Source organism: Corvus cornix, chromosome 19 (genome assembly GCF_000738735.6).
Source record: "Corvus cornix cornix isolate S_Up_H32 chromosome 19, ASM73873v5, whole genome shotgun sequence".
NCBI classification, from domain to species: Eukaryota; Metazoa; Chordata; class Aves; order Passeriformes; family Corvidae; genus Corvus; species Corvus cornix.
The window spans coordinates 6771271-6798937 of record NC_046348.1 but is presented as its reverse complement, the minus strand read 5'-3'; the positions used below and the strand labels follow the sequence as shown (position 1 = coordinate 6798937).

The 27667-nt window shown below is 60.4% G+C and overlaps 6 protein-coding genes and 2 non-coding genes across 14 annotated transcripts; 3 read left to right on the top strand and 5 right to left on the bottom strand.

Annotated features, from left to right (window-relative positions):
* Positions 1-524: 524 nt before the first annotated feature.
* NEK8 (NIMA related kinase 8) lies at positions 525-12485 on the bottom strand. 3 transcript variants are annotated; one of them, XM_039563076.1, is made up of 15 exons: positions 12320-12485; positions 10804-11009; positions 9608-9840; positions 8824-8955; positions 8429-8637; positions 7948-8027; positions 7497-7678; positions 7135-7285; positions 5974-6050; positions 4685-4802; positions 4270-4420; positions 3907-4070; positions 3533-3691; positions 3267-3425; positions 525-1639 (listed from the first exon to the last, which is right to left on the bottom strand). In XM_039563076.1, the coding sequence occupies exons 2-15, from the start codon at positions 10937-10939 to the stop codon at positions 1611-1613; spliced, it is 1980 nt and encodes a 659-aa protein (XP_039419010.1). In that variant the 5' UTR covers positions 10940-11009; positions 12320-12485; the 3' UTR covers positions 525-1610. The 3 variants fall into 3 exon arrangements, with proteins under 3 accessions (XP_039419010.1, XP_039419009.1, XP_039419008.1); XM_039563075.1 differs by lacking the exon at positions 12320-12485 and adding an exon at positions 11277-11460; XM_039563074.1 differs by lacking the exons at positions 525-1639; positions 12320-12485 and adding exons at positions 1646-3085; positions 11277-11463.
* Positions 12486-12748: 263 nt separating this feature from the next.
* TLCD1 (TLC domain containing 1) lies at positions 12749-14774 on the top strand. The gene is made up of 4 exons (XM_039563058.1): positions 12749-12986; positions 13115-13197; positions 13524-13606; positions 14006-14774. The coding sequence occupies exons 1-4, from the start codon at positions 12790-12792 to the stop codon at positions 14399-14401; spliced, it is 759 nt and encodes a 252-aa protein (XP_039418992.1). The 5' UTR covers positions 12749-12789; the 3' UTR covers positions 14402-14774.
* Positions 14775-17490: 2716 nt separating this feature from the next.
* Positions 17491-19556, bottom strand: RPL23A (ribosomal protein L23a). The gene is made up of 5 exons (XM_010402425.2): positions 19419-19556; positions 18814-18994; positions 18404-18580; positions 17984-18053; positions 17491-17552 (listed from the first exon to the last, which is right to left on the bottom strand). Exons 1-5 carry the CDS (start codon positions 19441-19443, stop codon positions 17538-17540), a joined length of 468 nt encoding a protein of 155 aa, XP_010400727.1. The 5' UTR covers positions 19444-19556; the 3' UTR covers positions 17491-17537.
* LOC120411046 lies at positions 18125-18190 on the bottom strand. Its single transcript, XR_005603433.1, has one exon. It is a non-coding gene; the product is annotated as a small nucleolar RNA SNORD42 (small nucleolar RNA).
* Positions 18651-18721, bottom strand: LOC120411047. The gene has a single exon (XR_005603434.1). It is a non-coding gene; the product is annotated as a small nucleolar RNA Z17 (small nucleolar RNA).
* A 240-nt stretch (positions 19557-19796) lies between the features above and the next one.
* Positions 19797-22761, top strand: RAB34 (RAB34, member RAS oncogene family). Of its 3 annotated transcripts, none has more exons than XM_039563055.1 (11): positions 19797-19889; positions 20574-20678; positions 20762-20853; positions 21253-21318; positions 21518-21619; positions 21691-21755; positions 21830-21881; positions 22026-22107; positions 22187-22277; positions 22365-22475; positions 22558-22761. In XM_039563055.1, exons 2-11 carry the CDS (start codon positions 20625-20627, stop codon positions 22623-22625), a joined length of 783 nt encoding a protein of 260 aa, XP_039418989.1. In that variant the 5' UTR covers positions 19797-19889; positions 20574-20624; the 3' UTR covers positions 22626-22761. The 3 variants fall into 3 exon arrangements, with proteins under 3 accessions (XP_039418989.1, XP_039418991.1, XP_039418990.1); XM_039563057.1 differs by having other exon boundaries at positions 19875-19896; XM_039563056.1 differs by lacking the exon at positions 19797-19889 and adding an exon at positions 19909-19987.
* A 68-nt stretch (positions 22762-22829) lies between these two features.
* LOC120411023 (adenine phosphoribosyltransferase-like) lies at positions 22830-24327 on the bottom strand. Of its 3 annotated transcripts, XM_039563060.1 has the most exons (6): positions 24221-24327; positions 23946-24095; positions 23719-23812; positions 23494-23640; positions 23316-23411; positions 22835-23227 (listed from the first exon to the last, which is right to left on the bottom strand). In XM_039563060.1, exons 2-6 carry the CDS (start codon positions 24066-24068, stop codon positions 23100-23102), a joined length of 588 nt encoding a protein of 195 aa, XP_039418994.1. In that variant the 5' UTR covers positions 24069-24095; positions 24221-24327; the 3' UTR covers positions 22835-23099. The 3 variants fall into 3 exon arrangements, with proteins under 3 accessions (XP_039418995.1, XP_039418993.1, XP_039418994.1); XM_039563059.1 differs by lacking the exon at positions 24221-24327 and having other exon boundaries at positions 22833-23227; positions 23719-24075; XM_039563061.1 differs by lacking the exons at positions 23316-23411; positions 24221-24327 and having other exon boundaries at positions 22830-23227; positions 23719-24075.
* An 821-nt stretch (positions 24328-25148) lies between these two features.
* On the top strand, positions 25149-27257 carry PROCA1 (protein interacting with cyclin A1). Its single transcript, XM_039562931.1, has 4 exons — positions 25149-25528; positions 26266-26398; positions 26486-26620; positions 26703-27257. The coding sequence occupies exons 1-4, from the start codon at positions 25354-25356 to the stop codon at positions 27196-27198; spliced, it is 939 nt and encodes a 312-aa protein (XP_039418865.1). The 5' UTR covers positions 25149-25353; the 3' UTR covers positions 27199-27257.
* Positions 27258-27667: the final 410 nt, after the last annotated feature.

Genomic DNA, 27667 nt, shown 5'->3' with positions numbered 1-27667 from the left:
GCTGCTGCCAGCTCCACACAGGGAGGAGAGGCAGCGGCCCAGAGGGGCTTTGAGGCAATTGAACCCAGCCCTGCAATCACCCTGGTGCCCAGGCCGGTCTGGGAGGGGAAAGCACCTTCCCCAACACCGGGCTGAGCCGTCCCCTTAACCTGCAGCGCAGGAAAGTGCCAAAGGACTGGCAGAACCTTTGAATTCCAGTCGGCTTCCTGGGATAGCAGGGTGTAATCACTTGAAAAGGCAGCTCCACAAGAAACAAAAAAGGCAGGGAAAAACCCATGCACCCACCCTGCCAGGAGCCAAACAGGGAGGCTGTGTCTGCAGCCAGGGCTGCACACGCCTCTCCCGGCCGGACAGGACCTGCTCCCTTCCCCAGCCGGAGCCTGGGAGGAGAGGGAAGAAAGGGCAGGAGACCTGCAGAAATTCATTACCTTCCACATGATAGAGGGATCAGTTGGCTTTTACCAGAGCCCGTCGAGGTTTCCCTCATTGAAAACAGGAAAGAATCACAAAAATAATTAGAGAGATTTCATCTCAGCCAGCTTATGAAAGCACCGACTTTATACACAACAGATTGGCAACAGCACAAAGATGGATGTGAAAGGAAAGAGCATTTGCAATGTCAGACAGATCAGAGACAGAAGCTCATCAAAAAATGGCCCAGGGCACATGTAAGTTAAAAAAAGAAAAGAAGAGGAAAAAAAATAAAGGAAAGGAAACGACCCTTCTGGAGACAAAAAACGTGACTCCTGTCCGTAACACATGGATGTGCCCCTCCTGCCTTAAAGATCCCTGGTGAAAGCTCATCAGCTCCCTGGAAAAATCTGGGTTAAAAAACTTCAAGTACTGACAATCCCTGGCTGTGTTTTGCTGCCTTCCCCAGCTCAGCTAGGAGCCAGTGAGCCGGTCAGCAGCAGGACTGAGGGGCCTGAGGACAAACGTCAGCTGGAAGATCCTCCAGCGAGCTCCTGGGGCCAGGGGATGCTGTAATTGGAAAGCTCCAGGCGGCATTTCGGGAGAGCTGTGCAGCACAAGGAGGCTGCTCGTGCAGAGCTCGGCCAGCCGTGCAGGCAGGACCCTCCAAAGTGTGCTCAATAAATGGGTGAAACGTTTTAGAGGGGGGATGGGAAAGGACAGACTTCTCTAATTAGCACAGAGGTTTGCATTTAGTCACCCAGCACAGCGCCTGGGGCCCTGACTCCAGACGCTGCTGTGCAAAGGCTGACAGCTCTCTCAGACACGGAGCTGTCAGCCTGGGCTTCGTAACCAGAAACAGTTTCCACAGAGGAAAACAACCTCTGTGCTCCTCACCCTTCCACACAGGCACTTCCAGCAGGGAGGGGAAGAGCCACGGTGTGACCCCCTGAAGGCACACAGGAGCTCTGGGGATGTCCACCCCATGGCATGTTCAGGGCAGCGACTCTCAGGCACTGGAGGTTCACAGTGACAATTCAATAAGTGAGACCAGCTCTGGTTCCTTGGGAACCATCGTTAGGAACTCTCTATTTGCAGACTGCTGCCTTCAGAGCGCAGCTGAGGAGCTCTGGAGCCTGGAGTGTGTCTGAGCCAGGCCACCGTGGGCAGCAGGAAGAGCAGGATGTGGCTGCTCTCACTCACTGGGAAGGCGATTCCTCCACAGCAGCTGAAACACAAAGGGTAAAGACCAAGATTTAGCTGGAAGCCCCACTTTGATGAAGCTACAAGAAGCGCTCTGCCCCACACAGGCCTGATACCCAACAGATGGACACCACAATCCCTGTCCCCTTCCCTACAGGAAGCCATTGCAAGACCTCAGTAGTGGCACAAAGTTAGGCAACGCCCAGCACACAGAGCCCAAACAGGACGAAATGCAGTCTCTTGAGGCTTGTGCTCTCCTCCTCCTCCTCTCCAGCCTGGCTTCTCCCAGTTATTCTGTGTTTGCAGTGGGATTGAGAGGAGGGTGCAGCAGCAGCTCATGATAACCTGGGCAGCAGTCCAAGCCAGTCAAAAGCAGAGTTGGCCCCACAGGAGGAGCAGAACGGCCACCCCAAAGGTGGAGCACAGCTTGCCTGTGCCAGCACCCTCCCAGGCCAGATAACAGCCAGAGCTGACAGCAGCAATGACATCACATGTGTCACTGGATCTCCTGTTTTTGCTGGAGAAATTTCCAGGCAGATTGAGCTGTGTGAAAGCCCAAAGTCAGATCTCAGCTCTTTACAGAGCTCTTGATGCTTTTTTGCACACTGGTTGCTGAGGGATGCTGGGGCAGGCGAGGCTGCTGCCCTCACACCGCTGAGTTTGCACTCCCAGTACTGGGACAGGACAACGTTTCGGGCAGTTGGACAGCAGTGGGGCTACACAGTCCCTGCTCTTACAGTGCTGCAGGTGGGAGCCCATAAACCAGCTGCCACAGAGTGCAGGGCAACTCCAGCAGCGGAAGGGGAGAGCAGCCTGCAGTCTTCCTGTAGAGACAAAACCCTTTTACTCCCATGACAAATGCCCTACTTGTTCCCGAGCCTGGGGACTTGGCCATTCCCGTCCCCTTCACGTGGCAACACACATCACATGAGAGCTGGGCACTCACAGGGGAGGAACGGGAGCCAGGGCCGATTCCGCTGCGCCGGGGCCATCAGCCGGGCCTCCTCCCCTCTGGGCTGTAATTAGCCTCCTTGAAGTGGGCTGAGACTGGAATCCCTCAGCCCAGGCTGAGGCCATAATCAGCCCAGCAGAGGAGGAAGAAAGGCCCCTGCAGCAGTCTGGGCCAGGCTCCCGTTGTACATCCAGGCAACGGAAGGGCAGGTCACGCCATGGGCACGTTTTAACTGCGCTGCGATGCTGCCTTTGGCCCGAGCAGAGAGGAACCACAAAACCATCGCTATCTTTTCCAAACCACAATGGAAAGGCAGCAGCCAAAATGACGCCTCAAATCTCAGCTTCTATTTCAGCAGCATCAATTAGAGAACTGCTCTTTTTGGATACTCTGTGGGCCGCTGGCACGCCAGCTCCCCGCCGGCCGCAGCTTGGCCAGCCTACCTGTCTGGGAGTGCATGAGACAGCCTCTTCCATCCCTTTGCTCCCCTGGCCCAGTAGGAGAGGTAGTGTCACAGAGCTGAAGAGCAGAAGGGGAATTATTTTGGGCTTGAAGTTATTTCCATTCATCTACAGCTCGAGAAGGACTGGAATAACACAGAGCTTACGTGCCAGGGTTACTCGGCACAGCTCCGGTCACAAGGCATTGTGTCTGGCTGGGCCCTCATGGCAGGAATCACAGGGACAAAGCCTTTACTCACGCTTTACTGCCAGCAGTGTGTTCCCGTGGCAGCAGGCTACAGAGGTCACCAGGTATGGATGTGTCTCCTCCAGCTGCACCAGCCTCGGCACTCCCGTTTCCTCGTCCTTCCTGCCCAGGCGTCCCCGGGCTCCTTTCCCCCACGTGCACACCTCACCGTCTGTAGAGGGATGTAAACACACTCGCTGCACACTTGCCTTGACCACAGCAGAGCCAGAGGCCAGCCAGGGCTTGCTGCAGCTCAGGACATGGTGGCTTCAGCCTCACCTGCTCCGATGGCCACAGTGAAGGCATCCCCACAAGCCACCACGGTGACCTTCATCGTCTCCAGCCCCACAACCAGGTGGGGCACGCGGCTGTTGCGGGAGGAGTTGGTGCCCAGCTGCCCATGCTGGTTGCTCCCAAAGGTGTAACAGTGGCCAGAGGCTGACAGCAGAGACGAGAGACACAACTGGGTGTCACTTGGGACACACTGAAACCCCTGAAGCTCTTTGCTGTCTCGACACTGAGCATCCTGCTCCACAGAGCTTCAACATTGTGAGCAGGGTGTCTCTTGAGAGACTGCCCATGGGAAAGAGGCAGAAGGAAGACAGGGAGAATGCAGGTGTCCCCCCTCTCAGAATTTGGGCACACAGCCTCACCTGTGACAGCAGCCGAATGTGCTGTGCCGATGTCAGCACACACAATGGGCTCTTGGTTCAAGGGGGCTGACTGGGCACACACAAACACAGTGGCCTCCTCCACCTGGTCCTCTGGGGAGGGCTCCTCTGCTGAGCTGATCCGGTCTAGGCCCAGCTTGTTACACCTGAACAGGGAAAATCTCAGGCTGAACGCAGCCTGGCACAGACACCCCAGAGACACATCCTGCCCTGGAATAACCACACCATCAGCAGCATGATGCTGAGGGGTAGGATCACACAGGGATGTTTTCTGGAGCTCCTTGGTCACAACACGGACAGGCCCAGGAGGGTAAAATGTAGAGCATAGACCCTCACCCCTCTTACCTGTTGCTCCCACAAGCAAGGATCTGGTTCTTCACTGTGAGGACCATGGAGGAATCAATGCCACAGATGACCTTCTGAGCCTCGTGCTCTGGAGGGACTGTGACCTGCTGGGGGCAGTTGTGGCACTCCAGGGTGCCCAGCCCAAGGCGACCTGGCAGGAGGAACAGAGCAGGGAACAGCTGATGGCAACACACACCCTGAGCACAGCACTGACACAGCTGCTGCAAAAGCCCAGCCTGGGATCCCAGAAAGCAGCAAAACCCAAAGCATGGGGGCCCTGGTATGCAGCAAAACAGCTGCAGCTCTTCCACACCCACCCACCCTGGCACATCTGGAGGGGACTGAGGGCAAGCAGGGCCAGCAAAGGGAGTGGGAACAGGCACAAGCCCTGTTCTGCAAAACAGACACCTCTTACCATTATCCCCCCTGCCCCAGGCAAACACTTCCCGTTCGTTGGAGACTGCCAGGACGTGAGACGCTCCACAGGCCACCTGCACCATCTCGTAGCCCAGCAGAGCCTCCACAATCTTGGGCTGGCAGGGGAAGAGCAGCAGCCGTCAGCCAAGACCTCCCAGCCTGCCCGGCTGCTCCCATTCCTCCCACCCGGCCCCCCCAGACTCAACACAGTGCTGGCAGCATCCCAGTTTTCATCCAACACAAACAACAGAGAAATGTCTTTTTTTTTTTTTTTTTTGTTCCAAACAGTCTTCAAAGGGATAAGAGACTACGTGCACGCAGCACAGAAGATAATGCAAACATCTCTGGGGCGGAAGAAAGCAGCCAGCACAAGAGTTTGGAGAGGGAAGAGGTTCAGCAAGGGTTGGGATTCGCTCCCCTGCCCATGTGGGGAGTGCCAGGGGCTGTGAACGCCTGCTCCGAGCAGGCAGGGGCTTGGTGCAGGATGCGTTGGCTCAAAGGCTCTCAAAGGCTCTCCTGCAGAGGAGCTGTGAGTTAACAGCTCAGATTCGTTAGGTCCCTGGAGGGACCAGGATCTCCACATTTCACCCAGCCCCTGCTGTGACCTGCTGTTAGATCTGACACCTCGCCTCATACTCATTATCCTCCTCAAGTGAAAAGCACCGTTTGCTGGGATCTGGCTGCTGCTTCCAACTGGTCTCCCCTCCCCAGCCATAAGCAGGGAGCAGCTCAGCTCTGGGAGGAGCAGGAACAAATGGGCCAGCTGACCACAGTGACAAATGGCACCAGTCCCCGGGCTCGGCTGGAAGCCATCGGCTGCTGCCACATCCGAGGGCAGGCGAGGAAGAAGCTGGAAGGGAGCAATGAGCCCTCAAACCCAGTGTTCTGAGCCAATCGGAAACACACAGCTCTTCTTTAAATACTGGCTCTTTTGAAAAATAACTTTTCTCAGTGAACCCTGGCAGCTGCAGGCCAAGAGTGAAGCAGGCAGGTGTGTGATTGGAGGCAGGCTCCAAGCTGGGAGCCTGCCAACAGCAACCACAAGGCATCTCTTGACTTCCCCCACGCTCAAAGGGATCATTGTGTAGGGGGGGGATAGAAAGAGAGAGGCAGGTTGGGTCTTTTAAAACCCGCAGTGACAGGGAAAGGAGGGGGAGGGGGTCAGATGCCAGAGCATGCCTGGGATGCACATCCCTGGAGCTGGGATGAGCCTGCTCACGTGGGGCAGAATCCACGATCTATCCTTTACCCTGGAGGAGCAGCACGCCCAGCACCCTTTCCACCAACCTGGCTCACATCCGTGAAGTTTCCGTGCCCCAAACAGCCATTGCTGCCGCTGCCGAAGGTCATGATTATCCCCCTGTCTGGAGGAGCAGAAAGAAGCCTTGTCAGTGGCACACGTGAGGCCCTGCACGGCACACGTGAGGCCCCACGAGGCGACACAGCCGAGGGGTGGCCGTGGCTCCCAGGACATTGGACCCACTCTGACTCAGAACGAGCTGCAGGAGTCACAAGTCTTGAGTGATCTTCCAAGGAGCTGCAGGAGCTTCCAGGGAGCAGCAGCCTCACCATGCTGCAAGGGCTCAGTGAACAAACAGCAGTGATAAGAGTGCTGAGATAACACTGCTGCAGCTGTGTACGCAGGAGCTGCAAACCCCACGGTCTGTCAAGGTGTTAAAGTCACAGAGGCACTCCCTGAGCAGCTGCCCAGCAGAGGGGGGGCAGGAAACATCATGGGAGGTAGGATAAACACATGCCCATGGAGTTTGTCCACTGCATATCTGCTGCCCTGACCCCAGCAGAAGAGCAAACAGAGCTCCCACAGGACCACTGGGAGGGCTTTGCTCCTCAAACATGGCCTTGGACTGGTGTGCGTGCTCCCCTTCCACCCAGAACACTTCCTGGACTGCTCTGAGGGGGCTTCAAACCCTGCTATCCTGCAGTTTGAGCACAACCAGTCTTGCAGCAGCTCACGCTGACTCCTCACTGTGACACCAGTCACTGCTGGTCACTGCGTGTGCCCGTGTCATGCTCACAGAGTATGTGACACAGATGTTCCTCACACTGCACCCCCCACTGTCAGTTCTGGTTCCAGGTAACACCAGTGCAACCAGGACAACAAGCACAGGAGATTTCACAGAATCATAGAATAATTTATGGAAAAAAGTAATGGAAAAAGACCTTTAAGATCCTCTAAAGTCCAACTGTTTGTGGCCTTCCCCATACCAGGCAGTTTGGGACCAAGTTGACCAGTGTGGCATCACAGGAGGACCATGTCTGCCATTTCTGACCTCCACCTGATGCTACATGAGAGGCCAAGAGGCCCCTGTGTCACCCCAGCCCAGAGCATCTCTCTGGTTCCTCTCTGAGCAGGCTCCCCGGGCAGTCCCACTGGGTTTTAGGGGGTTCTGGGACTCGGGCAGGTGAAGGCAGGAGGCAGCAGCTCACCTGTGAGGCAGGCTGTGAAAAGATCACCGCAGGACACGTGTTTGATGGTCACTCCAGACTGGCCCTCCAGAAAGCGGGACACAAACTGAGGCTGGAGCTGCTCGGTGGCTCCTGGGAGAGAAGGGCCCCCAGCAGCACCCATGGGAGGAGCCTGATGGAGAGAAGCCATGGAAGAGCTGGCTTGGAGAACACTGATGAACCCCTTCCCACAGGTTTATCAGCATTACCCACACCCTGGCTGGGACTGCAGTCCTGGAGGAGGCAATGCCAGGGTCTGTGAGTGAGCAGAAATTCCTCCTTCACAGAAATCACACATCCGAGGCCTCCACAGCCACTGCCTGCCCCAGGTTCCCTGCACTCACCTCCCACAGGATGAGCCTCCCGGATTTGGTGACCCCAGCCTTCTGTGTCCTGCCAGCAGAGACCTGCACCACCTCGGTGTTCAGCATGGGTAGGCGGAGAGGGGTGGTGATCCCACTGCCCCACGTGTAGATGGATGACAGTGGAGGTGGGATTCCTGTCCTGGCTGAACCACATCGGACACCTGTGGGGCACACAGAAATCATTAGTGTGGATTCCTGACTCTCCTCCCACAGGAAAAGCGATGGTACCAGCCAGTCCAGGTGCCAGCACAGCTGCCAGAGCCAGACCAGTGCTGGTCCAAGGGGCTGCAGGGCTCCTCCAGGGCTCAAGGAAGGTGACACCTCTTAAGTTCCTCTCTCCAGAACCTTGAGTGCCTCTCTGACTTGTGTCACCCAAAGGAAAGGGTCCTTCCAAATGGAGCTGAGTTGAACACACCATGCCAGAACTCACCCCTTGGCCTGGCACTGCTCGCCCGTCCCCCTGTCCGGCTGTGGGTCACTGCTGGCACCGGAGCCAAGGGCTTTTCAGGCCTGCCAAACCAAAATCCAGCCTTTAATGTCCTGCAGAGCTCTGGATCACAGAATGTCTGGGCAGAGCTACAGCAGAAACCATGGCTGAATCACCCACGGCACTGCTCGGTGCTTTGAACAACCTGAGAGAGGGGAGTTGGCACCAGTTCACTTCCCCCTGTGCTCACAACTCTCTGTTTGCTGTCACTGTGATGACAAGCCCACACCTGCTGTGGCACCTGCCTGGCTCTGAGCCCCTGGGCCAGGCTCAGCTAGCAGCAGCTGCACATTGGGCAGCACAGCAGAGCTGCATTGGGAAAATGCTCTTTTTGGAGCTCAGAACAGAGGCAGTGAGCTGGTCAGACATGTTGTGGGCTGTGGCAGCCTGTCCCAAGGGACACTGAGGTGGCAGTGTCACTTGCCTCCTCATTTTGACGCTGCCCACGTCTGTGTAGAGGTTCAGGAGGGGCCGAATGCAGATGGCCTGGGCCATGATCTCATTCAGCTGGGGCCGCTTGGAAGGATCCAGGTTGAGCATGCTGAGGATAAGCTGGCGCAGGTCGGGGCTGTATCGATCCGATATTGGGGCAAACGTCCCGCTCATGATCTTCAACACTAAGGCAGGAAGGTTCTGGAGAGAAAACAAGAGACAAACAGTGGCTGGGCAGTCAGGGGCGAGACCAAGGAGGAAGGAGCTCTCAGCACTGCCCTCTGCCTTCACACTTCCCGGCTCGCTGAGAAGCGATCCCAGCATACATTTTCACCTCTGTGAGGGGCCACAGCTCCCTGTGCTACGTGTAAACCATAACCCTCTTACCGCAGCTTCAAAAGCCCTCTTGAGGCTGGCGAGCTCGTAGAGCACACAGCCCAGGGCCCAGATGTCACTCTTCTGGTTGTAAGGCTTCCCTTCACAGAGCTCTGGGGAGATGTAGCACGGTGTTCCCACCACCTACAAGAGACAAAAATTCACCACAGTGCAGTGAAACTGGGGCAGAGAGGTGGAAAGAGGAAGGCTTGGTGCAGAGCTGGCTGGAACACCACCACCTAAAGCTCCACAGAGCTGGGCTTTTGTTCCCTTGGCATCAACAGCTGCCTGACAATCTCAGTGAAAAACATGAGGATTTGCCTTTCCAGTGACACATCCAGTAATTGCCTCTAATTTTGCTTCTATCCACTTGAGAGAATCAGAGCCCAGAGCACTGAGCGTGATACAAACGTCTGGTCAGATTAGCCCAGGTGGGGAAAGACGCTCAAATGTCAAGCAGAGAAAGGAGATTAAGGCAGGATGGGAGCGCACAGGCAGGAATTTATTTGCCAAGGATGTGTCAGACGAGTCTGCAAACACCACCCCCAGCAGGAGCCACCCTGTCTGCCCTCACCAGTGGGCCCAGACAGCCCATCCTCTCCCAGCTTGGGGCAGGTCTTTCTTACCTTTCTGCAGCCCACAGAGCCACAGCAAACTCGGGCATGAAGATAGCAGCCCGTATAAACTCCAAGGAACAAAGCAGCACTGCCTAAAGCCACTTCCAAGAGACTATTGTGAGCCAAATCCAGAGTTTCCAGCCTGCTGCCATGGGATAAGAAGCTCCCCTGCCACTCACCGTGTAGGCTTTGCTCTTGCTGCTCAAGATTTTGGAGATGCCAAAGTCTCCGATCTTGACGATCATGCGATGCTTGTCCAGGAGGATGTTCTGGGTCTTCAGGTCACGGTGCAGGATCTGCTTGGTGTGCACATGGTGCAGGGCCAGGAGGATCTGCACGAAGAAGTGCAGGATGGTGTCCTCATCCAGCAAGGAATTGCAGCGCTTGTGGATGAACTCTGCCAGAGTGCCCCCTGCAAGGAACAACAAAGGGCTGTGGGCATGGGGGGCTGCACAGGACAGCACAAAGCTGGCCTAAAACTGGGGGGATTTTGCCATTTTGGCATCCTAACAAGCCAAGCATGTGGGAAAAACACATCCTGGTGGCACACACAGCACATCCTCCAATGCTCCTGAACAATGGCAGCACAGCTGGTGGGAGGAAGAAACAGCCAGAGAGAAGTTACTGTTGACATATTATCAAAAGCAGCAGGAAAAGAAACACTAAAATTACAGCTCTTGGAACAGGACATAAACCTCGAAGGCAGAACAAGCTCAGCCTGTTCTGCAGAGGAGAATTCCTGCAGTCCAAGAGGCCACGTGGCACAGAGAGGCCCCTGTCAGGAAGGGGAGGTCCAGATTCAGGGCTCACGAACAGCTTTTAGCAAACCCTCATGCAAATGTGGATTTCATCTGAAACTCCACAAGAAATCTTGCTAGAAATGTGGGGCCAACAGAGTTGAAATGTGCCTGAAACCTGAGCCAAGATGGTAACACGCTGATCAGGGACAGAGGGGTTTGAAATCTCCTTGTTTTGGATATGATTAGCAGGTGTAAGGCATATAATCATGGAATGGCTGGGGCTGGAAGAGACCTTGAGAGGTCACTGCTCAAGCAGGGCCACTGAGATTGTCCAGTTCCAGGACCTCTCTTCTGGGTATCTCCAAGGATGGTGACTCCACCACCTCTCTGGTAAACCTGCACCAATGCTTGGTCACTTGGCTCATGGTCAACTTAGTGTCTACCAGGAACCCCAGATACTTTTCTACAAAAATATCTGCTCAAGAGAGACACGCTTGGACTCCTGGAGGGCCAAAGCACAGGATCTTCACAAGGAGCACAACGTGAGGCCACAGCAGCTTGACCCAAAGAGAGCCAAGTGCTTGGCATCCCCTGGACCTGCAGAGGAGCCAGCACTGGGGGACAGCAGGGCCCACCTGGGGCGTATTCCATGGCGATCATGAGCGCCTTGTCCTCCAGGAAGTTCTCGTAGTACTCGATGACGTTGGGGTGGCTGAGCAGCTTGAGGACCTGGCACTCGTTCTGTGCTGCCAGCCGCTCATCCTTGCTCATCTGCTCCACCGGGATCTGCTTCAGGATCACCAGCTTCTGGTCAGCCTTGCGCAGACACAGGTGCACGATGCTGCGGGGACAGGGACAGGGCCTCAGCGCGGGGACGGGGCACACAACGCAGGGCCTGGCCACCACCCTGGGGTGACACAGATCGCCTGCAATCCCCGCGCCCCGGGGTGTCACACGCTCCGTGCCGTGTCCCCCTGGGTGCCACACCCCGGCCGACCCCCGCATGGCCACAAGCCCTTCGCTGCCAAAGGGGCGGGGCTTAAAGGCCTCCCGCTCCGAGGTAAAAGGGCTGGAGACCTCCCCATCGCCCATCGCCGGCGCCCCTCACCCGAAGGCCCCTCTCCCCACCACCCGGATCCGCTCGTATTTCTCCATCCTTGGGCCCGGCTCCTGTCGTTTCCATGGAGACACTTCCGCGCTGCTACGGCGTCCGCGGGCAGACAAACCGCGCCGTGCGTGTAAGGCCGAGGGGGCTCCGTGTTTCGGCCGGGAGCGGGGGGAAACGCCACCCCCCGCTTGGGTGGGCACCCCAGTGCCACCGGGAGCCAGACCCTCTTGGGCAGCACACAGGGAGGGAGGTTTGGGGTGCGCTGGGCTGCCCGCCCCGACTGGGGGATGCCAGCAGGACCCCCCCGCACCCCTAGAGAGCGGCGGCGTCCCCAGCTGCCTCCAGCCCCGAGTCTGGAGGGGCACCCCATTGCGGGGGGCTGCGCTGCTGCACAAGGGGCACGAGTCCCCTCCGTGTCCCCCCCCACCCCCCACCTGCTTTAGACCCCCCAGGACCATCAGCACTCCCGGGGCCAGCCGTGATAGCTGCTGTAGCACAGAAGGAGGTCCTGCCCTGCACCCAGGAGTGGCAGACACTGTGCTGGAGTGGGGACAGTGACAGTGGTGGCACTGCCACGTGGCCCTGCTGCCATCTAGCGACAGGCTCACCGGGGAGGGGGGTCAGCCCCCCTCGAGCCAGCCAGCGCCCTGCACCGTGAGGCAGCGATGGGGCAGGACCCCCCCTACCCAGGAACCAGCACGCCGCCGCGTTTCGGCGCCCACAGAGCCGGCCTCACTCTACTGCCACGCTGGAATTAGGGGGCACCTTTGCGTGCCCCAGCCCACCCCGCCCTGGTTCCTCCCCGCCCTGGTTCCTCCCCTTGTCTTCAGGTGAGCGTTTGTGGCTGCTCCCACTACTTTTCCAAACACGACGGTTTCCCCCACACCACGCGCTGCAACCACCGGCGACAGCCACACCGTGCCGGGGACACACACACGGCGTAGAACAGATGTGCTGGGCCCACGCCAGCTGCGCATCACTGTGGCAGATGTGCAGGGCCCAGCACAGATGGGCAACGTCTACCACTCGTACGCTGCACCCACCTTCCCGCGCTGCCCAGTACAACATCCAACACCCACGCGTGCGGTGTCGCGCACACACGTGCAATTCCACGCCCGTTCAGCAAACAAGCCCACAGCCCGCACACCTGCGAACCCCGCACGGGTGCGGCCCCGGGCAGGGGCACCGGCACAGCCCGGGCAGCGCCCCCGCCGCGCTCCGCACACGTGCGCGCCCCGCCCCGCGCCTACGAGCGCTCACACACGGGCGGGGGGCGTGGCCAGCGCGCCGCTCATCAATGAACGGCGCGGCCACGCCCCTCACAGCCGCCCAACCCCGCGCAGGCGCGCGCGGGGAGGCGTGGCCAGCGCGGGGGGCGTGTCCAATGGGAAGGCGTGGCTCCGCAAGCGCGCGGGGGGCGTGGCCAGCGCTGAGGTGGGGTCGGCGGGGAGGGGGCGCGGCCCCGGGGCCCCGCCCGCCGCCGCCGCGGCCGCGCGCCGCCGGACTGGGCGCGATGGGCCCGGGCTGGCGGGCGGCCTCGGCGGCGTTGGTGGGCGGCAGCGTGGCGATCTTCGGGGCTCTACGCCGGTTGGCTCTGGCTCTGCCCCAGCCCGCCGCCGTGCGGAGCCGTCCCGGCCGCGTCTGGCGCTGGCGGAACCTCCTCGTCTCTTTCGCACACTCCGTGCTGGCCGGGCTATGGGCCCTCCTCAGGTACCGGGCAGCGCGGCGGGCGCACGCTGCGAACTGGGCACCCTGGGGAGGGGGCAGGGGGCTGGGGGTCCTCGTGTTCCCCGTGCCGGAGCCTAGGCTGACCCCTTTCCTTCTCTCCTCACCCCCAGCCTCTGGCACTCTCCGGAGCTGCTCTCCGACATCCAGGACGGCTACAGCGTCTCAGGGCACCTGCTGGTCTGCTTTTCCTCAGGTAAGGAGCCAGGCAGGGCAATGGCCGCAGCCACCCCGCCGGGCTCTGCTCACTCCTTGCTCAGCCTCGCCCGGTATGCTGGCTCGGGATGAGCCCCCGGCTCAAGGGCTGGGCAGCTCCATGCCTCCTGCCTTAATCACGAGCGTGGAGCCCACAGGCTGCCAACCCCCAGGGAATAGCCGTCTCTGCATACCCAGACGGGGTGGAGGTGTTTCTGACACCTGGAAAGCAGTCATACCACCTTCCTCCTCCTCGCTGCTCCTCCTTTCCACAATGGGTCACAGTGCACAAGCCAGACCCTCTAAATGCTTTCCTTCATCCCACAGGCTACTTCATCCATGACACCCTTGACATCATCTTCAACCATCAGTCCCGCTCCTCTTGGGAGTATCTGGTGCACCATGCCATGGTGAGTATGGCCAGCACGGGGGGCTACCATACACCTCGGGGCTCAGCCCACCCAGGTTTCATGGGCTATGGCAGGGCAAGCTGGAGCCCTTCCCTCTGCCTCGCCCTGGCTGCCAGGTAGGCTCTTCATCAACAAGGCAAGGGCGCCTGGCAGGGCAGGACGCCTGCCAGCATCGGCTCCCAGCGCCTGGAGCCAGCCAGGCTGCCGAGCTGGGAGGGGGAAGAGCTGGAGGCTCATCCCAGTGCAGGGAGGTGTAACTGGTCCTGGGGGATCTGGCTTTCCAGACTCTGGGTGGGGAGAACAGCACAGTCTGCTCTTGCTGAGGGGTGGGGAAGGACTCGCTTTCCCCAGGGCAAGGCAAGCTGACCCTGCTCTGTGTTGTGTGTATGTGTGTCCCAGGCCATCTCTGCCTTCGTCTCACTCATCGTCACAGGCCGCTTCTTGGTGGCAGCGGTGCTGCTGCTGCTGGTGGAGGTGAGCAACATCTTCCTCACGGTGCGCATGCTGCTGAAGATGAGCAACGTGCCTTCCCTGGCGCTCTACGAGGCCAACAAGTACATCAACCTGGTGATGTACTTTGCCTTCCGCCTGGCGCCCCAGGCTTACCTCACCTGGTACTTCCTCCGCTACGTGGAGGTGCAGGGCCAGGGTGCCTTCCTCACCGCCAACCTCCTGCTGCTCGACGCCATGATCGTCATGTACTTCTCCCGCCTCCTCCGCTCCGATTTTTTCCCCTCCCTGCGCAAGGGCTCTGCGGGGAGAGATGTAGACGGTGAGAAGTTTCTGATAGACTGAGACGTGCGCGCCGAGAGGGACCCAGGCTCCGGCTCCTGGAAGTTTTGGGCTCTCCGAAGCTGCTCTGATGTGCCTTAGGGCTCGCTCCCTGGCCCCAGGCCCTGCCTTCACCCGCTCTGCTGCTTAAAAGCACTTCCCTGCTGGACCAGCCTGACAGCTTCACTGAGCTGCAGGGATGCTGCCAAAGCCAGAGGCACGGCCGATGGAGAAGCAGCCCAAGCCAGCTTCCCTGCAGGCAGCTGGAGGGCCAGGGGCGGCTGCGCTTCGCAGTTGATAGCCTGGGAGGGTTGCGAGGGAGGGGACGAGGCCCTCCCGTGGTGATGTTGGGTGTTCCGTGCATTAAAATCGGTCTGTTTACTGCTGCCGCAGCACACCTGGGCTGGCTCTTCTGTGGGGCAGAGCAGGTCGGGGACTCCCCCTGGGCCAGGGCTGTGGGAAAGGATGTGTCCCATTCCCAGAGGAGGGCTGGCAGTTCTTGGGGAGGGAGAGGGCACATTTCTGCTGCCCGCTTTGTTCTAGGGACCCTCGAGCCTGCTGGGTCCTGCCAACCCAGCTGAGCTTTGAACAGCACAACTCCGTCCCTCGCATGGATGGGTTCCCCTCCTCTTCCTCATTCCTCTGCTCTTCCAGAGACCCAGGGTTGTGCACGGAACAGTTGAGGGGAAGCAAGCACGGTACCAAGCCTTGTGGCAGTGCCTGACCTGCCTGTCTCCAGAGGAGCCTGGCTGGGCTGTGTGACTCACCCGGCAGCCACGTGAAGTGGAGCTGGCATGGAAAAGCCTTGTGAGGCCATGAGCTCTTCCTGGAAGATTGCTGCATGCTTGCATCCCGTGGAGCGATCTTCACTGGCACAGTGCAGCTGCAGCCCCGTGAGCATGCTGGGCCCTCACCTGCAGCCACAGGACCAGGACGGGTCCAGCAGCCCTCCAGAGCAGTGGGAGGAGAAAGGGGGTTCAGGACCCCAGGGGAGTGGGGCCAGAACTGGCCCAGCCGGTTCTGTGGAGTACCAGGGAGGCAAATCCTGCTGACGTGACAGCTCTGGGACCGCACCGGATCAGCACTAGCAGCAGGGCTTAGAAGGACTACTGCCCAGCCCCTGCTCCGGGCAGGATCCGTCCCACCCACCCCAGCACCTGCCCAGCTCAGGCAGAGACAGGCATTGCAGTTGAAATAAGCCAGTGATTAAGGGGAGGCAGTGGGGGATCACCTTTCCACTAGAGAGCTGGGAAACACCCCACAGGATCAGGATCCTGCTGAGACTCCCTGGTGTGCACTGACACCAGCCCCAGGAAGAGCCTGGCAGCTGAACAGAGATGTGATACCTGGGACAGTGTGGGCAGGGATCAATGCCAGCTCCAAACCTGCTGCCTCATCCCCTCCTTACTCAAAGCAAAGCTTAGCAGCCCTGGCAGAGCACAGCCTTGCTCTCGTGTGTGTCTTCCAGCTGCAGCTTAAGCCCTGTGGCTTCTCTGCAGTTCAGATGACTGTATCTGCAATCACCCCACACCATTAAGCCCCAATGTTGATCTCCCCCTCAGCCCCATTGCTGCTATTTCCCCTTGTGTCTCCACACGAAGCAGACACAGCTCTGTCCCAGCAGGTCACAGGCTCAAACCACCCCACACTTCCAGTGTCCTTATACCAGTGTGGAAGGCCACGCACAACAAAGCTTCCCAAAGGAGGGAGCACAGCTCCCTGCTGTTCCTCTCCTGGCTTCCAGCAGGAGCATCCCCCAGCAGTGCAGCTGTGGATCAGGCAGGCTGCCAGTCAGGAGCAAGAGGCAAATGACGTGCCAGGGCAGCACCACTGGGCTGAGTTAAGGCCAGGGCTGACTGCAAGTCATGCTGATGTGGAATCCCTCCCAGCCTCTGGCTGCTGCACATCCAGGCTCTCCGTACCCAGTCCTTGCCCAGCAGTGACACCAGCTTTGCTACAAGAGGGGCAACTTCTCCCACATCTTTCTTGGGGTGACTACACGTAAAAAGGTGGCCTGGGGCTCAGGGGACCCTGCTGCTGCTCACCCCCAGGCAGGAGGCTGGGTTGGTGCCAGGGAAGCACACAGGGAAGCAGCACTCCTCTCTCCAGGTAGTTTTTCATCCCTTACAGCAGTCCCCAAGCCCAAGTGAGGGGTGTCAAGCCAGGGCCACACAGCCCAGCACAAATCTCCACCAGAGTCCTGAGAGCAGCTCCTGCCTTCCATCCACCACCATCCTTCACACTGCAAACCACCATCCTGGGAATCTGCCACCCTCCACAAGAGGCCTGAAGGAACTCTGTGTCCCAAGAGCTCAATTACCCAATCAATATTTGGTCACGGCTTTCATATCTTTCTCAGTCAAGCCTAAGTATGTACTTAAGCTCAAGTACCCCTGAAGACTTTTTCATAATTCCCCCATTCCCTGCTCAGCCAGTGCACCACATTCTCCTAACTCCAAACACTCTAAAAGCTGGTTTCATCTACAGACTTAAAGCCAAACACTGCAGAGGCAGCAACAGCAGCTTTTGGGAACAGCCCTGAGGACAGTGAACCCTGTGAGGAACAGCAACAGGGAAACTCACACACCACAAGCACATGGAGCAGAGATCATGCCAGAAAAACCCACAAAGCCTCTGCTGCTGGATTAGCAGGAGGGTTCCAAGTGAACCTGCAGCATAAGCAGAGAGCTGATACACAGGGGAAATGGTGTAACAGGTCACTTGGGTCACATCAGAGCCACTGGCAGGTTTTTGTTGTGGCCACCCGTGGTCTGCTCCACATGGAAGCGATGTAGGACACCCAAAACACCGATCACAAACACATCCTAGTTACGCTGTGCAAGAAAATGCAGGACACCAGAGCTCTGGGGGTAAATACAGAGATATTTGAGATTTGGGTATCACCTCATGTTCACCCACATATTTAATGATCTCAGACACCCTCTGAGCAGGACAGCACCACTCCCATGTGATCCTCTGGTGGAGCAGTCAGCTGTGCCCACCCACTGCCAGGAAGGGAAGGAGGAATCCCTGTAATGAAATGAAGGCCCAAAAGTCTGCTGGGCGCTCTCTTTCACATGGGCTGTGCTGTCACAAAACACAAGAGCCCTCAGTGGTGTCACAATGTTTATTAGTCTGTACAGTCCTCAGCAGATGCAGTTTAGATGATTCCAATCTGGAAAGAAGCAAAGGATGTTAAAACAGATGTTATGGTGGCAGAAAGGCAGAGCCTCCACCACAGACATCACTGCCACGGCTGCATCTCCCCAGGATTCCTATCCTCCAAGGACTGGCTTCCTCCTCCCAGAACTGCCCAAGAGCCTAACACATCCACTTTGTACATTTATTCCAGAGTGATCCTTGTGCTGTACACTCCCCTACTCCACTTTGTACCACCTTTGCCTCCTGCCTACCTCAACCACCTCGAGGACTGAACTGACTGAGAATGTGGCTCCTTAACGCTCAGATCCTGTCTGGCTACAAGGACACGGAAGTGCCACCACACTTGAAGCACAAACACCTCATGAAGACACTCAGGAAGAACAATCAGTGCAGGAGACACAAGACAAGTTGCAAAAAAGCTTCCAACTTTCAAAGACATCTCACCTTGTTGGCCACATCCAGTGCATCATAATCTGGAGCCAGTCGGACATAAGCCTTCTTCTCTCCATCAGGCCTAGAGAAGAACAGGAGGCATCAGAACAGAGGTAACTCCTCCCCCCTGCTCCACATTCCTGCAATTCCCATGTGCATCAGTGGTTCCTTTGGAAACATCACACTGCTCAGTAGAATCGAAATTTACATCATTTGCACAGGACTCCCTGGGTGTTAGAAGTGCTCCTTGAGGAGGCAAAGAGCCCCCTGAGGAAGCCAACCCTCTGCTCTGCCAACATTTCCCACTTCCACCAAGATGTGCTCAGTCAAAAGTTGCACTTTGCTATGGAGCTTTATCCCACATGCTCCCATTTTCTGCTAAAATGAAGCACCTCACACCTGCCAGGGACCTGTTCTCCTCCCCCTTCTCACCTAATCAACGTGTTGACCTTGGCCACATCGATATCGTACAGCTTCTTGACAGCCTGTTTGATCTGGTGCTTGTTTGCCTTGACATCCACGATGAACACCAGAGTGTTGTTATCCTCAATCTTCTTCATCGCTGATTCTGTGGTCAGAGGGAACTTGATAATGGCATAATGGTCCAGCCTGCAAAAGAGGTCCTACGCTTAACAGAGGGCTAGCAGGTGCTCCTCTGCATTTCAGGAGCTGTCTTTGGGGTGCATCAGTCACCTAAGGTTATAATCACAAACTCTCAGGCTTTGGTCGCTTAAAATCATCACCTGCATCCCAAACCACCAGGTCCCCTAACAGCCCATTCATGGGGCTGCTCCCATCCCCCAAAGCCCCCAGCAAAGCAGAGCCCCACAGCCCACACGCACTTGTTTCTCCGTGGGGCGCTCTTGCGGGGGTATTTGGGCTGCCTCCGCAGGCGCAGCGTCTTGGGCCTGCGGAAAGTGGGTGACGTGCGGATTTTCTTCTTCTTGTGGCTGTGGACCCCCTTCAGGACGGCCTTCTTGGCCTTCAGCGCCTTGGCCTTCGCCTCTGTCTTCGGAGGCACAGCTGTGAGGAGAGCTCAGTCAGCACCGTCAGGATCTGCACCGTCAGGATGTGCTCCCCAGCCGGGCATGGCTTCCCCCGGCCAATAAGCAGGACCTCACCCAGCGGCCCGCGCTCACTCATCCATCCAAGATGAGCCCCAAAACGCCCAATGGAGTTAAAAGTCTCCCGTTTCCGTGCGGAAAAAAACACTTATTCCCTCCCCACGCACGAGTCCCGGCATCGAGATGGGAACATCCCCCACCTCCCTCAGACAACTCGGCAGGCCTGTCCCACCACCTCCACGTGCCCGCGCCTAGCAGGGCGCTGGAACCGTGCGTCATTCCCCACTTCGCTCAGCCCGGCCTCCTCACATACACACGCACCCCGCACGGTCCCGCACGCCGCCCCGCGCCCCAAACGCGGACCCAGCGCCCCGCGCCCTCACCCTCCTTCTTCGCCTTGGGCGCCATCTTGGCCAGGCGGAAGTCGAAAGGGGTCTCCCGCGCCGCGCCGCACGGGCTTATACCCCCAAATCTCGCGCGAGCAAGGAAGAATCTCCGTTACCCCGCCGCGCCAACTCTCGCGACATCTTCAAAGCATGCCGGTAGTGGTAGTACCCGTTAGCGGACTCGGCTGCGCACGCGCAACGGGCGCTCCATGGGGCATCATGGGAGTTGTAGTCTGGCACGCTACTGGCCCTCCCCGCCGTCGTGGCGGTGCGGGACCGGGATGAGCCCCGGGGTGGCGGGCGATTACCGGGGTCCCGCCGCGGTGGTAGCAGCGTAGTGGCCCAGTCCCGCAGCAACCGGCGTCCTGGCCCCTCCCACGCCCCCGAACGGGGGCGTGGGAGGGGCCAGGACGCCGGTTGCTGCGGGACTGGGCGTGAAGCACCGAGCACCGCTACCGGAGCTGGGAGGTTCGCGGTAACGGGGACACCCCGCTTCATTCCCCCGCCGTGGGGACAGGGACGAGGCGGGGAGAACTTGGACTGGGATGAGGCGAGGGGACGGCGGGGTCTGTGCGCGGCGGACACGCGGGACGGGGCGGGGCGGGGGGGACACGCGGGGACCGGTGGGACACGGAGATGAGGATGGGTGGGACATGGGGACAGACACACCGCGGGGCACGGCGACAGCGGATACCCTGGGATGGCCGTGGGGATGGTTGGGACACGGGGATAGATGGAAGATGGGGACAGTGTGGGAATGCGGGGGTGGTGGGACACGGGGACAGCTGTATCCCGGGGTGCGGGACAGCCACACCTGAGGGCAGGGGGACAGTGGTACCTTGGGATGGCACACTGGGGATGTGGGGATGGCCAGGACACGGGGACAGCTGAGATGTGGGGACAGCTGTGCCCCAGGGTGTGAGGATAGCCACAGTCAGGGGGCTTGAGGTGGCAGGGATGTGGGGACAGCCATCCTTGGTGACATGAGGAGAGTCAGGACATAGGGACAACCATATCCCGGGAAAGGGGAGACACTTGGGATAAGGGGACGGCCCCACCTGAGGACACGGGGACAGCCGTGTTCCAGAATGCTGTTCATGGGGACAACTGTGATACGGGGACATCGCCACTCCTTGCTCTCTCTGTCCCCAGACCTCGCCGTGACCCTCATCCCGTCCCCGCTCCCCCGGCCACCCACGGACCATGAACGTGCTGGCTCCGGTCCGCAGGGACAGGGTCATCACCGCCCTGCCCCCGGTGAGCAGGGGGACACACCAGCCCGGAGGTGCCCTCGCCGAGCCCCGTGGTCACCCTGGTGTCCCTCTTTGTCCCCCTCACAGTGTTTTCGGAAGGAGGCCGCCCTGCACACCCGCCCCGCCTTCCACCCCACAGTGGTCAGCGCCTGCCAGGAGCAGCGGACGGGCACTGTGGGGTCAGTCCGGGGTAGTTTGGGGTCCCCACTGTTGCGATGGGGTGGGGGGAGGTGACGAGGGACCCGCGGTGCCGCCAGCCGCGGGTGGGGGTCCGCAGCGTGGGCGCCGTGTGGCTGCCGGCGCTGCGCGATGCCGAGCCCTGCGTCACGGCGCTGGAATGCGGCGCGGGGGGGACACGGGGGGACACGGGGCGGGGGGACACGGGGGGGACACGGGGCGGGGGGGACACGGGGGGACACGGGGATCCGGGATGAGCTGCGGCGGGCGGGATGCGGAGCCGGGATGTGGAGCTGGGATGCGGAGCGCTGCGGACACGAGGGGCCGTGGGGTGATGCCCGCCCACCCCACCAGCCCCTCTGCCCCCCACCCTGCTGAGCCGCGCGTCCCCCTCGCCGCAGGTTCAAGATCTCCAAGATCATCGTGGTGGGCGACCTCTCGGTGGGGAAGACTTGCCTGATCAACCGGTAACGGGACCCCCGGAGAGGCTTGGAGGGGGATGGGGAGCAGGGGAAGCGAACCCCTTCCCCCAAAGGGCAGCAGCACCTTGGGCTGAGCCCGGCTCCAGCCAGACTCCGGTGCTGGGTACGCCCAGGGTGGGGGGCACTGAGCCCCCAGGGGCTGGGATGGGGGGGTCAGGGGATGCTGATCCCCTCCCCCCCCCAGGTTTTGCAAGGACACTTTTGACAAGAACTACAAGGCGACCATCGGGGTGGATTTCGAGATGGAGCGGTTTGAGGTGCTGGGGGTGCCCTTCAGCCTGCAGCTGTGAGTAGGTGCCAGCCCCCTCCCCACGCACCCCTGCGACCCCCCCTCACCTCCCCCGCCCCCCCCCCCAGGTGGGACACGGCTGGCCAGGAGCGCTTCAAGTGCATCGCCTCCACCTACTACCGGGGAGCACAGGGTGAGCTCCCCACTGCATCCCAGCTGCCCATCCCACTGTCCCTGTCCCCGCCTCACTCCTCCTTCCTCCCCCAGCCATCGTGATTGTCTTCGATGTCAACGACGTGGGGTCCCTGGAGCACACACGGTAGGTGACACATGGCCCAGGGGAGAGACCAGGGAGGGGCGTGGGGGCCTTAAGGGCTGGACAGAGAGGGGTTGTGGGGCTGCTGTGGTGTGGTGAGCACGAGTGCAATGCTCGGCCAGCAGTTGCTAACAGTGGCTCCCACAGGCAGTGGCTGGCTGATGCCCTGAAGGAAAACGACCCGTCCAGCGTGATCCTCTTCTTGGTGGGCTCCAAGAAGGATCTGAGCGTGAGTGTATCCCCTTCCCCGTGGGCAAACTGTGCCCTGGCTGTCCCTGTCACCCACCCACGCTCAGCTCGGTTGGCAGTCACCAGCACAGTACAGCCTGATGGAGAAGGACGCTCTCAAGGTGGCCCAGGAGATGCAGGCGGAGTACTGGGCTGTCTCCTCACTCACCGGTGAGTCCCAGCTGTGTGGGGGGATGCAGATCCCAGCGTCCAGCCAGGTCAGGAGACACTCAGGGGGGCTCTCTTCCTGTGGGGCAGGGGAGAACGTGCGGGATTTCTTCTTCCGAGTGGCAGCCCTGACCTTTGAGAACAGTGTGCTGGCCGAGCTGGAGCGCGGCAACAACACCCGCCGGATCGGCGACACCGTGCGTGAGTAGCCCTGGCCAGCCCCACACGGGTGTCCCTTTTTGTCCCCCACCCACCCACCAACCCTCCTTCCTCTCTCCCTCAGGGATCAACAGCAACGAGAGCGACCTGTACCTGTCAACGCCCCGCAAAAAACCCAAGTGCTGCCAGTGAGGGGCAGCCTCCAGCCCCCTCCATGCTCACACCTCTGGACCAAAGAGGGGCGACCCCGGCCGGCCCCGAGGAGCCGTCCCTGCCACCCCTAGCCCCCCCCGGCCCCTCGCCTGCCTGGGCACCCCTGGCTGGGGTGGGCAGGAGCACCTGTGTGGCTCCTGTAGCTATGCAAACCCAGGTACTGCTTGCAGGGGGAGATGGCCTCAGGCTCCCTTTTGTCTTAATAAAACCTTTTTTATGCTTTGTAAGAAAGGTGTGGGGCTGGGGGCAGGGGGCTGGGGCTGGCTGGGTCTCCCTGTCCCTGGGTGCAGCCCCCAGGTTCATGGGCAAACAGGAGGATGGAGCCAGGAAGGATGGATGGCTGCCACTGAGGACGAGTTCCTTCTTCCACCCAGGAGCATCCCTGTCCTGCAGAGCCAGCAGCCCTGTGTCCCTCAGGGGGCTTCAGGGAACACATGAGAGGCCAGTCCCACATCAGTCCCAGCCGAACTGGTGCTGGTCAAAGCAGGGCTGCAGGCGGGGGGGGACGCAATGGGAGCACTTGTAGCGCTCCTGGATCCACTTCCCTCCCTCGCTGTTCTCAATGCAGATGGCAGCGACACCTGTGGGGACACACAGCGGGGCTCAGCACTGGCCACCACAGGCTAAGGGGATGGTGGTCCTCGGGATGCTCTGGTGCCCCCCTCCTACCTGCCACGACCCCCCCCAGCCGCTCCACCAGCTCAATGGCTGCCCTCATGGTGCCCCCAGTTTCAACCCACTGGTCCACGAGAAGGATGCGCAGACCTGGAGGGGGCAGAGGCTGTGGATGAGTTCCCCGGTGCCCACGCTGGCAGCCCCCCAAAACGGGAGCACCCCACAGGCTCACCTGGCGAGATGGCATCGGTGCGGACCTCCATCACCTTCTCCCGGCCCGAGTAGTCGGTGTAGGGTTGTGCCACGGTCTGCACGCAGAGGTGCCCGGCTTTGCGGATGGCCAGGAAGCCTTTCCGCAGTGTGGCCGCGGCCGCAGCGCCTGGGGGTGGGGACAGCACCATCAGGACCCCCAGGGACAAGGGACAGCGGCCCCGCACTCACCCGTGTGCCCGCTCACCCAGGATGAAGCCCATGGCATCGATGCCGGCCACCATGTCGATGGCCTCTCCCTGGAAGGGCTGCAGCAGGTCGGCCACGCAGTCCTGCAAGCCCTGGGGGGAGAGTGGAGGTGCTGGGTGCCCGCAGCCCACCATGGGCACCCACAGCTGGGTGCCCCGGCAGCCCCGCGGAGATGCAGCCCACCCCGACGCCCCCACGGTGCCATCCACCCGGGGCACTGGGTACTTGCGGGTGGCAGTAGAGCCGGGAGGGGTCCAGCCAGGCATAGTTGGGACCTTTGACGTTGGGGGCCATCAGTGCCAGGTACCAGCCCTTCTCCGGGGTGGCAGGGACGTGGCACAGGTCCATGCGTGGGGACTGCAGGTGCTGCGAGCACTGAGCGTGGAAGAGGGGTGAGACTTGCCCACCCGCAGCCTCCACAGGGCTCCCCACGGCCTGGTGCCCCCACCCACACCCACATGTGGCACCCCAGGGCCCAGAGTGCCCGTTCAGCTCTGTACCTGGGTGCTGGCGGCGGGGCTGAGCCGAGCGGGACCGTCACGGGAGCGTCACAGACAGCGACAGCTGAGCAGGGGCAGCCCCTGCGGCACTGGGCCAGCGCCCTCGGCCAGCTGGACACCGGGCTGGTGCCAGGCAGGAACCCTTCCCATGGGCCAGCAATGTCCCCCACTGGCTCTGCTGTCCCAGCCAGGCAGTGTTGTGGTGGGGAGCAACGGGGCTGTGGTGTTTGCACAGTGCCAGGGCATGGTGTGGGTGGCACAGTGGGGTGGCACCCTGTGGTGCAAGGGTCAGCGAACCAGGGTGGTGCTCAGGGCAATGTCCTGCAGCTTTGGGTGGTCGTGGGCAGCGCAGGGATATTTTGAGGCCACGCACGTCCCCACATTGGGGAGTCCAGGCGCTGTCCTGCCCTGCTGAGCGCTGGCTCCCACAGCATCCCAGTGAGCCAGGGCTGTGTCCTGACTGTCAATGGGCTCCGAGGGCAGGAGCTGGCCAAGAGGGACAGCCCTGGCAGCGCTCTGGGAATGTCGGTGTGGGCTGCCAACCCGGCTGGGCACCGGGCTTGGGCTGTCCTGTCAAAGGTACATCAGCGGGATGGGATGCAGGAAGGATCACAGGAAACGCCCGTGGGATGGGACATGGGGACGCAGTCAGGCATTCATGGGATGGGCTGTGCAGACGCGGGGAGGGAGCATCCATGGGGATGCAGGGAGCATCTGTGGGCCGGGATACGGAGCTGCAGAGAGCATCCATGGGATGGGATGCAGGGATGCAGGGATGCAGGGATGCAGGGATGCAGGGATGCAGGGATGCAGAGAGCATCGTTCTCCCGTCGGGGGCCGCTCCAGGGCCGGGGGCTGTGGGGGGGCCGGTGCGTCACGGGGCGGGGGTTTGTGGCCGGCTCGTTACCGGCCCCGGCACATCACCCCACCGGCTGCCACAGCAACGGGGCCGGTCCCACCGGGAGGGGTGACCCCTTCCCCGCGGGCTGCCGGAGCGGGAGCGGCTGCAGCCCCCCGGCTCTGCGGGACCCTCCGCACGGTGCCGGGCCGTGCCAAGCCGTGCCGGGCCGCCCCGCGTGGGCGGGCTGCGCCGCTCTATAAGGCGGCCCCACGGCGGCGAGCGGCGCGGTGCCATGTGCGCCCCGGGGCTGCTCTGCCGCCTCCTCCTCCTCCTCCTGCTGCTGCTCCTGCTGCCACCTGCCCCCGGAGCGGCCCCGCCGGGACGGCCCCGCGCTCGCCGCGGGCTCACCTATCCCGGGACGCTGTGGTGTGGTGCTGGCAGCAACGCGGATACCTACGAGCAGCTGGGTAAGGGCGGCAGGGATGCTGCTACCTGTATCTTCCCATCCCATCTCATCCCACTCCCTTCCATCCCTCCCCATTCCATTCCTCAAATCCCTTGTCTCCCATTCCATCCCACCCCATCCCAACCCATCCCATCCCCAACCGAGTGCTGCCTCAGTCCCCATCAATCCTAATCCAGTCCCATCCCAGTACTCCAGCCTCTGTTCACATGGTCTACTCCAGCCCCTGTTCCCATGCTAGTTCAATCCCTGTCTGCCCCAGTTCAGTCCCCACCCAAGCACCAGTCCAATCCCAGTTCATCTCTGCCTAGTCCCTATCACAATCCTTCCTGGTGCTGGTCTGCTCTTGATCCACCCTCTGTCCCCAGCCTGCTCTGTGGTCCATCCTGCTGCCATTCCAGTCCCCATCCCAGTACTGGTCCACTCCCAGTTGCTATCCTGATCCCAGCCTAGACCCTCTCATGGTCCTGCTCCAGTCCTGGTCCCCATCCTGAACCCAGCCTAGTCCCAGTCTCATCCCCAGTGTGGTATTGGTGCAGACCAGTCCCCATCCCAGTGCCAGCCTTGTCCCCACCCAAGTGCTGATCCAGCTGAGCCCCCACCCATCCATCCTTCCCTATCCCAGTATGATTCCAGTGTGCATCTGTCCAATCTAATCCTGATCCTAGTTCTAGCCTAGCTCAACCCTAGCCCTGCATGTGGGGCCCCCAGCCCTGCCTGTACCCCACGTTTTCCCTGCAGGGGAGCACCAGGACACGGACCGGTGCTGCCGGGACCATGACCACTGCCAGCACGTCATCCACCCCTTCACCGCCCGCTACGGGTACCGCAACCTGCGCTGGCACACCATCAGCCACTGCGACTGCGACCACAGGTGAGCGTCCCCAAAGCTGCCCTAGAGCACCCCAATATCCCCCCGGGGGGTGCCAGTCCCCCTGAGCCCGGCTCTGCCCCGGGGCAGGTTGAAGGAGTGCCTGCGGCGGGTGAACGACACGGCCTCGCGGGTGGTGGGCCAGGCCTTCTTCAACGTCATCCAGGTGCCCTGTTTCGAGTTCACCTACAGGGAAGAGTGTGTGGAGCCGTATCTCTATGTCTGGTGAGTGCCCCCCGCCCTGGGGACTGTCCCCCTGCCCAGGGCTTGTCCCACCCACCCTGTGGTGCCTCCTCAATTTTGGCAGGTGCAAGACGTACAACACGGTGGCCGTGGCGGTGCCCCGGGAGCCGGTGCTGTATGAATTTGGGGGGGAGCTCATCGACCGGGCAGCCAGGCCCAGGGGAGTCCCCCTGAGCCCCCCGTGGGGAGGAGCCCTCCCAGGGGATCATCATACCGGGACAGCCCCCAAGGCAGTCAAGAAAGAGAGGAAGAGAAAGAAAGTTAAGAAAAATAAGGGGAAAGGTCTGAAAAAGAAAGGCTCTTCTGAAAAGGGGGTGCGGAGACATCCTGAAGCTGCTGTCCCCGCTGATCCCTGGGCCCTGCTGCCATCCTTGGGGGAAGCATCCAACACCATCCTTAGCGATGCCCCGGCATGGGAGGGATTGGGCAGGGAGCCAGCGCCAGCCACTCCCTCCCCCGTCCCCACCGCCAGTGGCAAGAGGAGGAGGAAGGAGAGGAACAGAAAGAAGAGGCTGAAAAGTAAAACTGAGGCTGAGCCGGCACGAGAGCTGCAGCTCTGAGTCCCCCCTGAGCCCCGCGTGGGTCTTGGCTGTGAAATAAATTTACATCTGCTTGAGCAGCCTCGGCTTTGTCTCTGTGGAGGAAAGGATGGCAGTGGGCACGGCCTCCAGGGGAAACTGATCCCGTGGGAGGGTAACACCCAGAGCTGGGTGGGTATCCGGTGGTTTGAGCTGTTCCTCACTGCTCCCATCAGTTCATGTCATTGTCCTGGCACTGGGGACACAGCTCTTGGCCACACACTGGCAACAGAGCTGAAGCCCAGTTTTAACTCCCCTGCCAGAGGGTTAAATTCCAGCTCCCCAGGCATGTAATTTTCTCTGGAAGTTCTCTGAATTGCACCACCCAAGCTCTCTCATCCTCTTAACCCCTCGCCTTTCCCATGCTCCCACACCAGCACCAACTCCATCTCCCTTCCTTTGGGAGGAACAGGGTCTTGGCCCTCCCCGAAGGCTCCTCAAATGCCTGCAA